The sequence below is a fragment of the Uloborus diversus genome, chromosome 4, assembly GCF_026930045.1.
Source record: "Uloborus diversus isolate 005 chromosome 4, Udiv.v.3.1, whole genome shotgun sequence".
Lineage (NCBI taxonomy): Eukaryota > Metazoa > Arthropoda > Arachnida > Araneae > Uloboridae > Uloborus > Uloborus diversus.
Window position 1 is genome coordinate 94,772,931 of NC_072734.1, and position 13,882 is coordinate 94,786,812.

General features: G+C 31.7%; 1 protein-coding gene across 1 annotated transcript in view; it reads left to right on the top strand.

Moving 5' to 3' along the window:
- LOC129220714 (protein zyg-11 homolog B-like) overlaps positions 1 to 13,278 on the top strand; it is a 44,974-nt gene extending 31,696 nt beyond the window's left edge. The window contains 3 exon segments of the mRNA XM_054855144.1: positions 3,971 to 4,100; positions 9,584 to 9,636; positions 13,152 to 13,278. Of these exon segments, the coding sequence (XP_054711119.1) occupies positions 3,971 to 4,100; positions 9,584 to 9,636; positions 13,152 to 13,278 (310 nt within the window).
- Positions 13,279 to 13,882: the final 604 nt, after the last annotated feature.

Here is a 13,882-nt window from a genome sequence, read left to right on the forward strand (position 1 = left end):
TTTGTTCTGTAAATTTAGTTCATTAGACAATTTTAAACTTAGAAAGTTTCTTTTTTACAGAAGTATCGCTAATCTTTTAGTATTTTGGTAGTGGTCTTTAAAGACTTCCAATGCGCTTCTTTCTTTCAAAATAAAAGTAATCCGATTAAAAAAAAATCTGCACATCAGAGAAGTTTCTGATCAATGCTCAAAATTTAACTTTATGACAGGGTGTCACAGAAGTGATTATGGCGCAAGTTGCGCCATCAAAATTATGGGGGGGGGGATTTTTTAATTATTTATTTTACTTTATTTTTATTCAAATTATTTACTCATATTATTTTACTTTATTATTTTCATCTGTGTGTGTGTATTTTATTGGGGAGCGAGAATACTTTTCTTTCAAAACAATAATAATTAAAAATAAATAAATAGGTAAAAAAATAAATAAAAAAAGAGAGTTAAAAATAAAAAAAATAGCGTGAAGGCGTTCAGAAATATTGGTGGGGGGAGGGTTGTGCCATTGAACTTGGGGGGGAGCACCCCTGTTTTATGAGCAACAAACGGGGGAAATATGTGAAGCTAAAAGATGCATGATTTTTTCACAGGCCAAAGTCGAAAAGCGCTTTGAGTTCAATGGATTGGAGGGGTAGAAGGCAATAATTGAAAAAGTTTAGGTTTCATAAGTTTTTAGTTCAGATTATTTTAGCAATTAACTTTATTTTTTATGATACAGATGTCACAATTGTTAATTTTGCAGTTCTTTCACTTGATGTAAGGCAGTGGCTCCTCGCTATTGAAAATTAGATATGCTACATTTACATTGATTGTTTATTACAGTGATTTACTTCACTTGTGTTAGTACATTAGGGTAGTTCAAAAATACACTTAAAAAAAAAGGTTTCTCCTAAAAAACAGGACACCACTCAATGTTTTAGACTTGTGGATAGTAAAATACTGGAAGAATTTTAACTTTCTATTCCAACTGAAAGAGGATGCTCGACCGCCTCCCTCAAACTTCATAAGTGTGAGGAGGGGGTTTAAAAAAATACATTGAACTGAAAAAACAATGTTACATACTATAATCTACACGAGTTGTATGCATATTCATTGCAATAAAATAATTACTTACATAAAAAAAAACAGCTGGGGAAATTAAATGTTTCTAAATTTGTGACTTTTTCTATGCTAGAGCTAATGTTAAATTAAGGGGTCATTGAGCGCCCTCTTAAAATTTGAGTAAGAAGTTAAAACTTTTACAGCACAATACTATTAGTAAGTCTAAAAAAAAATAAGGGGTGTCTTGGACTCGAGCTGAGAGGGAAAAAAAAATTGAACCACCCTTAGTACATATTTTTGATTATTTCAGCTTGAGTAAATTAAATTTGGTAACCATTGTTTGTAAAGTTTGAAAATGAGGTAAGTTTTATCAAAATTTGAGATGTATATATTAATGTTGCAAAATGAAGGTGGAGATCGATAACCTGGAATTTTTCTCAAAACCACCTGGAAAACCTGGAAATGTCAGGGAATTTCATTCTTGAACTTCCGTGGCAACCCTGTACAACTGCTTTGCTAACATTGATTGTGACACAGTGAATGAAGTGGGGATTAATTACACTTTAACCTTCGAACACTTGTGAAACAAAACTTATAGAGTTCCTTTCCCCAGTTAAGTCAACCTTGTTGCTTTATTTGTAATATGTTTGTTTTAGTAAGCCTCCCAGACCCCGGAGAGAATTGTGAAACACCTTGTACTATGCAAAATCTTTTTAAAAATTATTTGTCCTTATAAAATGATCAACTGATGGTCCGCTTGGGTCAGGTCGTCTTAAGAAAATAACTTGCCAGTTACCCAAATTCATAACCTGCTGGATAGATGCAATCACTTAAGACCACAGAGTGGTATAGTGGTTCGACTTATGTTATTTATGCCCAAAGGGGCTGGTTCGAACCGGGCTCTAGTAGGTAGATTTTCAAGATACTGAAAATCAACAGGTTCATGTCCTATGATTATGCGGCATGTAAAAGACTTCTTGAGTACTCTTTTTGCTATAAGTGCTCTTGGCAAAATTAAATTCCTCATGAAGTTTCACATCAAAGAGAGCCCAGGTACCTTCATCTGGTAGGGAAACTGGGCATCAAAATGAACATATTTTTAATGCCTTTACTTCACCTCTGTAATTTTCATGGTATTAAAAGAAGCCCCTGTAAGCTGGAGGGGGAGGAGGGTACGAAAATCCCTTGTTATGTTTTTAAAAAGATAATTTTTGCTTTCAATGAAATCGGTGCTCTCTTCATCAACTGCTGTTTAGGGTATTAATATGTGTCAAATATACATAGGGTCCCCCATGATGTATCAAGTTTAAACCCCTAGCTAAACCGGAGGAGATAATGTGGTGTAACTGGCTTTGTCTAAGCAGTTTAGAAAAAATGCTTTTTTTTTTTTTTTTTTTTTTTTTGACTTTAGAATACAATATACAGTAAAACCTGTAAAGTTGACCACCTTTGTAAGTTGACCACCTCTCTATGTTGACCACTTTTGTCAGGAACGGAATTAGTCCTATCTTATATAATGAAGGAAAACCTCTGTAACTTGACCACCTCTCTATCTTGACCACTAATGAACACCAAATTTGGTTTGGAGTACTGTAAAAAACCCTTTGTAAGTTGACCACTTGGTTTAGTTTTTAAAATTTTACTTAGCAAATTATTATTATTATTATTATTATTTTAATAGCTTTCCAAGAATATATTTGATACCAGACCAGCATTTTACTAATTAAATGAAACAGCAGCATAACTAAACCTCCTTTTGAGTTTAACCACATGGGAAAACTACTAAGAACCCTTTTATTTCTCAAACTTGTTTTTCTTTTGTTGATCTATTTGAGATTGCCCTCTGTACTCTCTGTTCAATGAAAACATGTGTCAATAGAAAAATACAAAGTATTTTTTTCCAGTTGCAATATTTTGTGGCAACAATGGAATTGTGCTAAAGAGTAAAGTTACTTGCATTGCAGTATTTCTGGTGCAAGTGATTAAGAGATTGAATATTTTCATTTTCAACTGCTTTTTTGAGCTATGAGAGTCTAGCTTGTTGCTCTTTGTGTTATAGTTTTACATAAAATGGCTTCAAAAAGAAAGTTAGTTGAACTTGAGATCAATGAAAAGTATAAAATATTAAAATTAATTGAAAAGGGAGAAAGCCAGAGAAAATTAGCTGACACATATGGAATTTCTAAAACTAGCGTCTAATAAGTGCGCCAACTTTAATAAGGAGTTATTTTGTTGAAAAGTAGATTATCATGGGGTTATAAATAAATATGAGAAAAATTTGTAATTTTTGAGAAGCTATGAATTTTTAGGAACTTTTCATAAATAATAAGATTTTTTTTTTGGATCAATTTACTGAAATTTTAAATTTGCATGACACATCATATGGGGGTCATTCTGGGAAAATAATCTCTAAAAATATTTGAATAACATTTTAAATAATTGTTTCAAAGTAATACAAAACAATGAAAGTGAGTTGAACAGAAAGAGTAAGTGTCAATCAATCAAAAAATGAATACATGGTGCAAGAAATGGCAAAAAAAAAAAAAAAAAAAACTCATTACCCCCTTTATAAGTTGACCACCTGTCTAAGTTGACCAACAAAGTACTGCACCGCAAGCGGTCAACTTACACAGGTTTCACTGTATTTAAATTTGTGTTCAGTAAATTACAAAATAAGCCACAATTATCATTGCTTTGTTATTTCAATTCATACATAACTTTTAGTTTTAGATCCTAACCACACTCAATGTTCTGGCATTGTGTGGTATCAAATCAGTTTCTACCAGTTGTATTCAAACTGTGTTTGTACAAGGAATAAAAACTACCTTTTTTTTTTTTTGACGTGAACATATGGTTGTTACTATCTTAGTTATGATATCTCACCTGCTAATGTACAGTGTATTTTTGTAATGATTGCTTTTGCTCCTTTCAGGAAACTTTTACGTTCGGATCATATAGATGTAAGCTATTTTGCTGCTGGCATTGTAGCTCATATAGCTAGTGAGGGAAAGTCTTTTTGGGATTGCTCTTCAGTCTCATGGAATGATATGATTTCCGAACTAGTATGTATTTTATTTTAACTGATGTAAATCAATAAAAATCAATTGGTTATAGTTCAAAGTGACTGGAGATGGTGTTTTGGATATCATCCAAATTTTCACGTTTCTTGTCATATAGCGACCAGAATAAAGAGAAATCATCTGATGCAATGTGGGGCAAGTTTCTTCCAGTAAATATCAACTGGTAAAGCATGATTATGCAAAACTGCACTGTTCAAAATGAACTTTTTATAAAACCAGTGTATTATAGTGGTTAGCCTCTTCTACCGTACTCACCGATATTGCACCATTCTATTTACCTTTATTCCCAACCCTATTTAACAAAAATCTTGAAAATTTTCCTGATGTCCAAAATGCCATCTCTACACACTTTAGTTCAAACCAGTCTCAAGTTATTTTTAACAATCCAGAATTAAAAGTTTGTGCATTAAATGGCCAGAAGTTGTTAATGACAAGGGTAGTTATATCATTGATTAAAAATAAAAACTGCTTAAAAATTTATTTGTTTGAAAACACAACATTTTATTTTCCAGTCTCCCTAATATTTGATTACAACCTGGATTATATGTAAATGCATATGTGCTGCATATGCAATTGCATATTTTTTCTTCTTTTGGCATTTGTGTATATAAATGTATAAAAGCTAAAAAGTTTAAAAATGAATGCTTATTACTGATTTATTTTCTTGATTTTAAATTTGTTTTTCTCAGATGAAAGATTTCAAATAAATGTTTTGTTCTTCATAAAGAAAACTAGTATGTTGTGGCCATCATGAAACTTTCTTCTATATCTTTCTTGTAATTCTAATCCCTCCCCATGCTTAACGAGGAAGCAATATTTCCAACAAAAACAAAATTACACATGCCAAAACTTGACGACCATCCCAATTCCTGATTTATCTCCAAAGCAAAGAATGAAAAGTGAAAATTATTTTAAAAACCTTGCTTAAAATAACTACAAACATTTATTTGTTAACAAACACAAGATGGCCACAGTTAAAAAGCTTAAATCATCGTGATTTTCTGGTCACTTTTTAGCAATTAAAATCAAGGGAAATACGCAGACAGCAGTCTATTATGATTTATCATTCTTATTGTTAAATTAATAAAGCTATTTTTATTCATACAAAAAAGAAATCAGCCCCCCATGGAGCGATTGGTGCCAAATTTGAAAAAACGCCTGTTTACATATGGATTAATATTTATTCCAAATTTCATCCAGAACGTAGCATCACTTCTTGAGATATGGCACTCACAACGAAAAAAAGAATGTTTGATTGTGCCACCCCCTTTTCAGCTGCTGATGCCAAAATACAATCATTTCTTATACCGTCTAAGGGCTACTTGTCGATAAATTTTTGTTGGATTAGGTTCATTATTTCTTGAGATATAGCAATCACAAATGATGACAAAAAACGTTCTATAGCTCAACCCCCGTTTGAGCTATTGACACCAAAATTGAATCAGCACCTGTACCTGTTAAGGGTAACGTATGGACCAAATTTTGTTTGATTCCACCAGTTACTTCATGAGGAATAGCAGGTACAGATAACTCAAAAAACGTCCTATTGCTCCTCCCCCCTTGGAGAAATTCGCGCCAAAAACCAATGGGCACAAGTTCACATAGGGGCACATACAGTGGCACCCAAGGTGTTCGTACACTTTGAAATTTTTTAGTAAAACTAAAATAACGTGAAACTGAATTCGAATATGAAGTCCAATATTTTTTCACATTATACCTATGTCATTCTAAATACAATCCAGTAGCTTTTTCAAAATATTGACCGATCTTCTTTTTGAAATGGGTCAAAAAACGAAGAGACAGAGAAATAACACTCCACAAAAGTCATCGTACACTCAAATATTTTCGAATAAATTGATGATTAAAATTATCATATGCCATTTATTTAATATTTTTGCATTGTGTTGACCCTTAAATGTCATTTGAGTTTAATTTTTTGTTTATTTATTCCTTAATATTGTGCTTATTACTTTAAAATGGCTTGTATTCATAAAAAAAACCACCATTCGAAATTTGATTTTTTTCCTCTTAGTACAGGTAAATTGGTTTGAAATGTCTCTAAATTAGTTAATTTATTCCATTCTATAGTAAAGTGCTTGATAAAATGCTTTAAAGAAAAGAATCGGACCGAAAACAAGGCAAGGAGAGGTCAACCGGCAAAGTTGACAAAGCATGATCGGAGATTTACCGTTAAAAAAATTATAAAAAAATACACATTTGAGTGCTGTAACAGTTTCTGCAGAATTTAATGAAAAATTTTACATTTATTTTTCCCCTAAAATTGTTCACCAAGTTCTATGATTAGCTGGATTAAATGGGACCTCTTCCCGCAAAAATTTTCTTGGTCGTGCGAAAAACAAAAAGCTTACGCTTTTCGTCGCAAAATCAATGATAAATAAGCTCAAAACGTTTTATAATTACGTCTTACTTACAGATAAAAATTAATTTAACATTTTTGGTTAAATTGTTGTATAACTGTAAGTAGAAGAAAAAATTTGGAACTTAATCTTAAGAACTTAGTTGGATCAGTTAATCTGGACGGTGGAGGTTTTTTAGTGTGAGGGTGCATATCAGTATCAGGACTTGGTAGCTTGGAATTTTTTGATGAAATAATGAATCATGCCGTTCCTTTAAATATTTTAAAACCCAATTTTGCATTCTTAGCCAAAAATTTGGTTATTGGAAACAACTTTGTTTTTTCATCAAGATAACGATAAGAAGCACACAGTTTTCAATGTTTGTGTCTAGTGCCTTGAAAATTGTCCTAAAGTTTAGAAAATAGCCCCTCAATCTCCAGATTTGAACTTAATGAAACATATTTAGAGATATCTTATGGCTAGGTTACGAAAATACAGCTTTGAAACGAAAATAGAGCTAGAAGCGGTAAAACTCAAAGTGTGGTTGAACACTTACTCAGAAATTACGCAAAAAAAAAGAAAGAATAAAGAATGAAATTTATTTCCAGGCTTTAAAAGGTGTTGTTGATACTGCATGATATTCTACTAAATAATAACTTAATAAAAAGTTAGATTATTCAATAATATATAGATATATTTTAAAGTGTACAAAGACTTTTGTAAGATAAAATTTCAGGCACTTTTTGGTTTTTTATTTTTAAAAAATTAAGTTTAATATTTTTTTAAAACGTTTCATGCAGTTTTGTTAAAAAATGATCATAGATCTTATAATGAAATACTTATTCCGAAATATTAATTCTAACCAACAGATAAGGGCCAATTTCGTTGAAAGTCATAGGTGTACGAACACTTTTGGGAGCCACTGTATGTGTACCAAATTTTGTTCGATTTCATGCGGTAGTTTTTGTTGTAGAGCGGCCACAAAAAACTGGTCACACACAGACGTGACACACACACGGACACACACACAGACAGACAGACATTTTCTAAAAATAGCCGAAATGGACTCAACACACCTCAAAACGTTCAAATCTGTCAAAATTCGAAAATTTGCACAAATCCAATACTTTCTTCTATATATTGGATATAGAAGAAAGTAAAAATAGGCAGATCTTTGGAACATCATTTGTTTAATATTTGTCTGGAACGCACTTAGGATCTAAGTGATTTATTTCTTTGATTTGCAAAACCATAATGCCACTTTTGAATCATCATTTGAATTCTAATGAATAAATTTGGATTAATGTTTTTTTAATACATATATATATTACCTTGACTGCTAAATGCAAAATGATAGAGGCAAATCTCTTTTTTGACCGAATTTGACAAATTTTCTTTACATAAATAAAAGTAATTCCTGTTCGTTTTTTTAAGCCGAGACTTAGCGCCAATTTGCACATGCGTCAGGTCTGCTGTGATTTTATCAAAATAGGGAGGGAAACCCGGAAGTGAAAGGTTCAAAATAAGGTGTTCAAAGACAGCAAGTGCGAGCGATAAGTGCCCATCCTCAAGCTTATCGCCCCTTTTTGAAATGGAATCTGTCCTGAGTGGTAGTTTTTGCTTTCGAGAATGGACAGTATTGGTGCATATTTTAAATGTTATAAGTGCATATTTTAAGGGGGGGTGGGTTGAACATATAATGCCAGCTTTATATATGATCATAAAAACTGAATGATTTTCCTCATTAATGTTAGAAATGATTAAATATGAGAGTTTATAATGGGGCCTAATGTTCTTGAGATTATTATTTTATAAAATTATTTTTTTCCTATAAATTTAACTTAGTTTAAGCCATATTGTTTTTTCAAAAGAATATTGGGAGGATTTTTTATTAAGTGTAATTTAAAAAGAAGCACATGATTTTTATTTTAAACTTTGTTAGTTTTTTTCTTGATCAGGCTGGGTGCTGCTGCCTTGCTGTTTTTAACAATCTTTTCCTCTACTAGGGAGGAAAACAAACGATTGAGCAAAAATATGTTACATTAGTACTTTTTAGATAAATAACAATAAATTTTTATGAAAATATTCCAGAATACCAAATTTTTAAAAACTTGGCAAGTTTAAAGAACTTAGTGCATTTGAAGACAAATCTAACCATGCGTTGATATAGTCCCAAATTTGATACATTTCAAACAGTTGTAACACTATTTTTAATCGCATATTAGACTTTTATTCAATTAATTTTTCATATGATCTGGTTGGATTATAAAACATACATAGGCCTTTTTGCTCTCTCTCTCTCTCTTTCTCTTTCAATATTATTATCTGAGGCAACAACAGACTTTTTGTAAGTACATCATCAGTATTATTGCTTAAGTCTTAAAAAGTTCTAGAAACAAAGTAAATAAACAGTAAGTTTCCCCCCCTAAGCCAGGGCTAAGGCAGAACTATATGTAATATACCAAGTGCCATCCATTATGCCATCCAGAGACTTCAGTTTTTCTCCTTGCTATGGACTCATCTGCCTGGAAGAGCCAAACTGAAAGCAGATGTCATCTCACTGAAGCTGAGAGCTCCAACAAACTAAGCTATGCCTTCAATTGGCGAGTTGAAATGTACCATTGCTGCAGATTTTCGCTGGTGTACTAAATTTATTTTAGCTACCAGTTGGTTGGCACTCTCAGCCTCAATTAAGATGACATCTGCCTCCAGCTTGATTACTGTCTGTTTCAGACTGATGAGTCCATAACAAGGATGAAACTGTAGTTTCTGGGTTGCATAACTAAGTTTGTTGGTATACTGCATGAAGTAAAAGTAACTTTTTTTTTTCAGTGCGATGAAACTTACACATTAATAAAACTATAATATATCTAATTTCGTTAAGGATTTAAAATTTGCAAATTTGCTATCTTTTTTAGCTGCTTGTTTAGTCTAGACATTCTCTTTCGTCCACCTTTGTGATGAAATAGAAACAATGATTCTTTGTTTTTAAATTTTAGTAATTTATTTTAGATCTTATTTAACTTTAAGAATAAGAGAAAAACTTTTTTTTATGAACTGTTGCAAAAGTGATATTTTCTTATTATAATGTTGTTTATTTCTCTTTAGGGTGATGCAGTTTTAAGTTGGCATGTACCAGAAACTGAAATGGTTGCATACAGGTATTCTCTTTTTTGCTAAGTCATTTTCATTTTTTTCCCAGGCTAAAACTAACTGAGTATATATATATATTGTTTGTTTACAAATCAACATGGTATACACACAAAGAAGAAATGTTAAGGATAGTTAATTGGAACAATTTGAAATAACCGTTTAAATCTTATTTTGTAACTTAAAATATTACCGAACTATATTTTTTAAACTATACATACCTTGAAGGTCAAATTTTCGCTTTAAAAAATTTCTAGATCATTTATTTTTATGTATGGCTTTTTGAAAATCCAGTAAGAATATACAGAATGAATGGAAATTATCATTATGACGCTATGGAGGATCTAACTACTTGTTAAAAGTTAATCATTTATTTAATTTTTAAAATTATTCTTTGAAATAATAATTGAGCTAGGAATCAGAAACAATTCTTTTGTGTGGAAAATGTGAATGAGTTAAACTAAATAATAATTATATCCATTAATAAAAATATGCCCACTAATAATATTTACTGTTTTTTAATGCTGTGTTTCAAGTAAGTTCTTCTTCTTCTTCTTTTTTTTTTTTTTTTTTGCAAACATTTGGTCAATTTATTAAAGTATTACATACTTTTTTTACAGTAGTTGTTTTCAAACTGTTATAATTATTATTGCTTTTTATGTTATAATGTATCTATTTTTTTAATATGTTTGAAATACTCATTTTTGTGGCTCCTGATAATTTTCTTTTACATTTAAGTTTCACTGATGATTCCAAATAATATAATTGAGTTTCTGATTTTACTGAATGTCACGAATATGCTTGCAATGTTAAAGGTTTAAATCAGTGGTTCTCAACCTGCAATGAGCATTCAAGAGAAAAGAAATATAATTATAAACACCACCGAATATCAAAATTGAAAACGAATATGAAACCGATCATTCAAAGTTCAGACAAGGAAGCTAGAGTTAAACGAGATGATGTGTGCATCAAATGACTTCCTTTTACTCCAATTTAATGTCATTTCCCCATTACTGGCAATTTTAATGTGATTCAATAGTTTACTCTCTAAATATCACCAACAATGGCCAAATTCAAACCATATTTTTAAAAAAATTGCGAAATTTGTCGCCAAATTTGTTGCCAAGACAAAAAGGCTGGCGATAATATCACCAAGTGTCCGCCAAATTATAACACCACATAAGTTTGCATTGAAATTAACATTGATTTCCCCCCCCCCAAAAGGTGTAACTGACCCCCTTTGGAACATCCGAATGCAACCAAAAAGGGAGGCGCACAACTAGACCCCACTAGGAGTCTACGTACCAAATTTCAACTTTCTAGGACATACCGTTCTTGAGTTATGCGACATACATACATACATACAGATGTCATGAGAAAAGTCGTTGTAATTAACTCGGGGAATGTCAAGATAAATATTTCGGGTGTCTATATATTCTTAGGTACTTATTCATGTGTGGTGGGGTTGAAAAAGAAAACTCAACATTAATTTGGGGGTGAGCAAAATGGAAATAAGGCCGAATTTTGAGTGAAAATCTTTTTGAGAATACAATACTTCCTTTTTTGTAAAAGGAAGTAAAAAAGAAACAAATTGACATTCAGTAGCTTCCTACCTCTTGATGAACTTCATCAAGACAAAAGAAATTATTTCATCATTCATCGGCAAGTTTGATATTCACGAGGCAAATACTGGTCATAAAGAACTGGTTCTGTTTACAACCCTTAAAAAGTGTTCAGTGGTAGATAACTAGATTTCTGAACTTCCCAAGACAAAATTCTTATTTCCACTGATCATCTAGACCAATTAAAAACTGACATGGAATTCAGATTTGAAGACTCGGCCAAGTTAGAAATTAGGGATTGAGATCCTTTTTTTTTTTTTTTTTTTGAAGCTGGGCATAAACTTGACAACATTTTGCAGCAGGCCCATCACTTCAAAGTTTTCCGGGGGGGGGGGGGGGAGGCAAAGGATATGAAATTAATGCATTTTATGAGGAAAAAGGCATCAAAATGCAAGCAAGAATGCGTAATTACATTATGTTTTTATAATCCAGCCGGCTGTCAGTTGCTCCCCTTCCCCCCTTCCAATTGCTCAAATGAGGGTTTACTTTGCAGACGGAATTTTAGGAATCATTTTCAAGCATTACAGTTACAAGTTTGCCTGAGTTAAGCTTATAGATCCTTACTTAAAACTGTGGGGGAAAACAAAAACTCTCCTGATATGGTTCCATCAACATCATTCGAAAGCAAATGAAGTTATGTTGTTCAGCGCCTCTGTTACGAATAAATTGGTTATTTGCTTCAAAGGAGATTATATTGCGCTTTTGAGAAATATGAAGCTTGTCACTGAAGTTGTAACTGAAATTCACTTAGCACAAAGCAATCAGTGAGCATTAAAATGGTAAAATGATTTGGAACAAATATGTTTTTGAATTTTAATATTTGGTTGTTTTTTAGTTTTGATTTGATGCTTGCATTTCAAACAGATCTAATTTAAAAAATAAAATAATTTTGTAAAAAAATTACTCCTGCTTTTGAAGAGTATGTCAATGAGCTTAGTGAATGATCCACAATCAAGTATCAATTATTTTTAAAAAGAAAAAGCGTAAAAAAAATTTTTACTCTTTTTTTTTTCAAGTTTAAGAGTGATTGAATGAATTTGCTATTTACATTTTACCTTAAATTAATATTATGCATTTTATTCATAAATATCAAGACTCGCTAGCGCCAACTGATGTTGTTTTCAAGGAAGAAGGGTAAGGAAGGGAGTAATTGTAAGTCAAACTTCGAGAAGAAGGCGATGGGCCCAGAAAGGTTGAGAATCACTGGTTTAAGTGAATTAGTTTTTTTGAGCTATCACATTGCTTATTGTTCTCATTTGACTGTTTTGAATTCCTATGATATTATCTTTCCCCTGCCTCCCTTTGCAGCACCACAGTCGACCGGTCTCATAATGCTGCTCTTATAGCGAAAACCGTCTCCAGGTTTCATTTCTATCCTACACACAAGCGCATACATACACAAGTACACACACTCATGCCTGCACACAGACACAAACATACTCTTGATTGCGAAAAACATAATTTGAATTCAAGATGTCAAATTTATTCATATTTATTTGTGTGGCTTGGCCTGCTGGTATGTGATCCGGGCTTGCTTATGAAACGCTAGGGTGATAGTGAACTCAAGTAAAACTTTTCGAGCACAGTGTGAAATTTTCAGAAACTATGAGGAAGCTTGTCATTTTTGATAGTCATGAAAACTGCATAAACCCCCAAGTATTTACTTTCTCCTTCCTTCCTTCTTTTTTTTTTTTTTTTTTTTCAATCTTAACCACAACTGAGTGTTTTAAGTTAAAATACCTCTAAGAAGAAAAGAGAGGTATGATGTAATATTTAATGAACTGGGTGCTATTGGAAGCATAGTTTTGCTTTTACCACAAAGCAGCATGAAAAAATATTTTTGCTACTTTTGAAAATGTTAGTGTTTTGTTGTTGCATTTCTTTTATGAAATTTTTATTTTTAGGTCTTTCAATCCATTTTACCCTCTTTTCTCAACATCCAGGCCATATCAGGTTCAATTATGGGCTGTTTGGGCTGTCCATCATGTGTGCTCAAAAAACCGTAAGTTCTGTCAAGTTTTAAGTAGTTGAAAACTTATTTGGTTTTAACATTAAATTATTTTCAAAAGGAGAAGATTATCATTACGTTTTTTTATATTTTTATTTTAAATTTTTGTCCGTTGATAAATTTTATAGGATGAGGTGATGTACCAGGAAAAACTTATTTTCATATAAGTTTCTAACACTTATCTATATATTCCACTGAGCATACTTGTGCTTTAATTAATAATATGAAACTTTGCTAAAACATTTGGTTGCCGTATTAAGAGTTGGAAGTGCTTTCTTCTCTAAAATAAAATTAAAACTCATTTTGTTGTTCAAAAGACGTCTCATTCTATGTAAAACAAAATGCTTCGAGTAAATTTTGATCTGAAAGTAGATTCATGTACAAAGATGAAGTTTTAGAAATTTCTTTCATGTGTTCACAAACCATATCTTTTGACCCAGAGTATCAATTATTTAAATTGTTTTTGAAATGAAATGTGGAAATAGTTATATTAATTTTAAAACTCATCAGCTTTAAAAAATTGCAATATTTGTATTTGTGAAAGCTTAGTTAAAAAAATAATTAATAAATGTACCTGAATAGAAAAAGAATTTTTCAGGAGTAAAATAGATCATTTTAGTTGTGTGT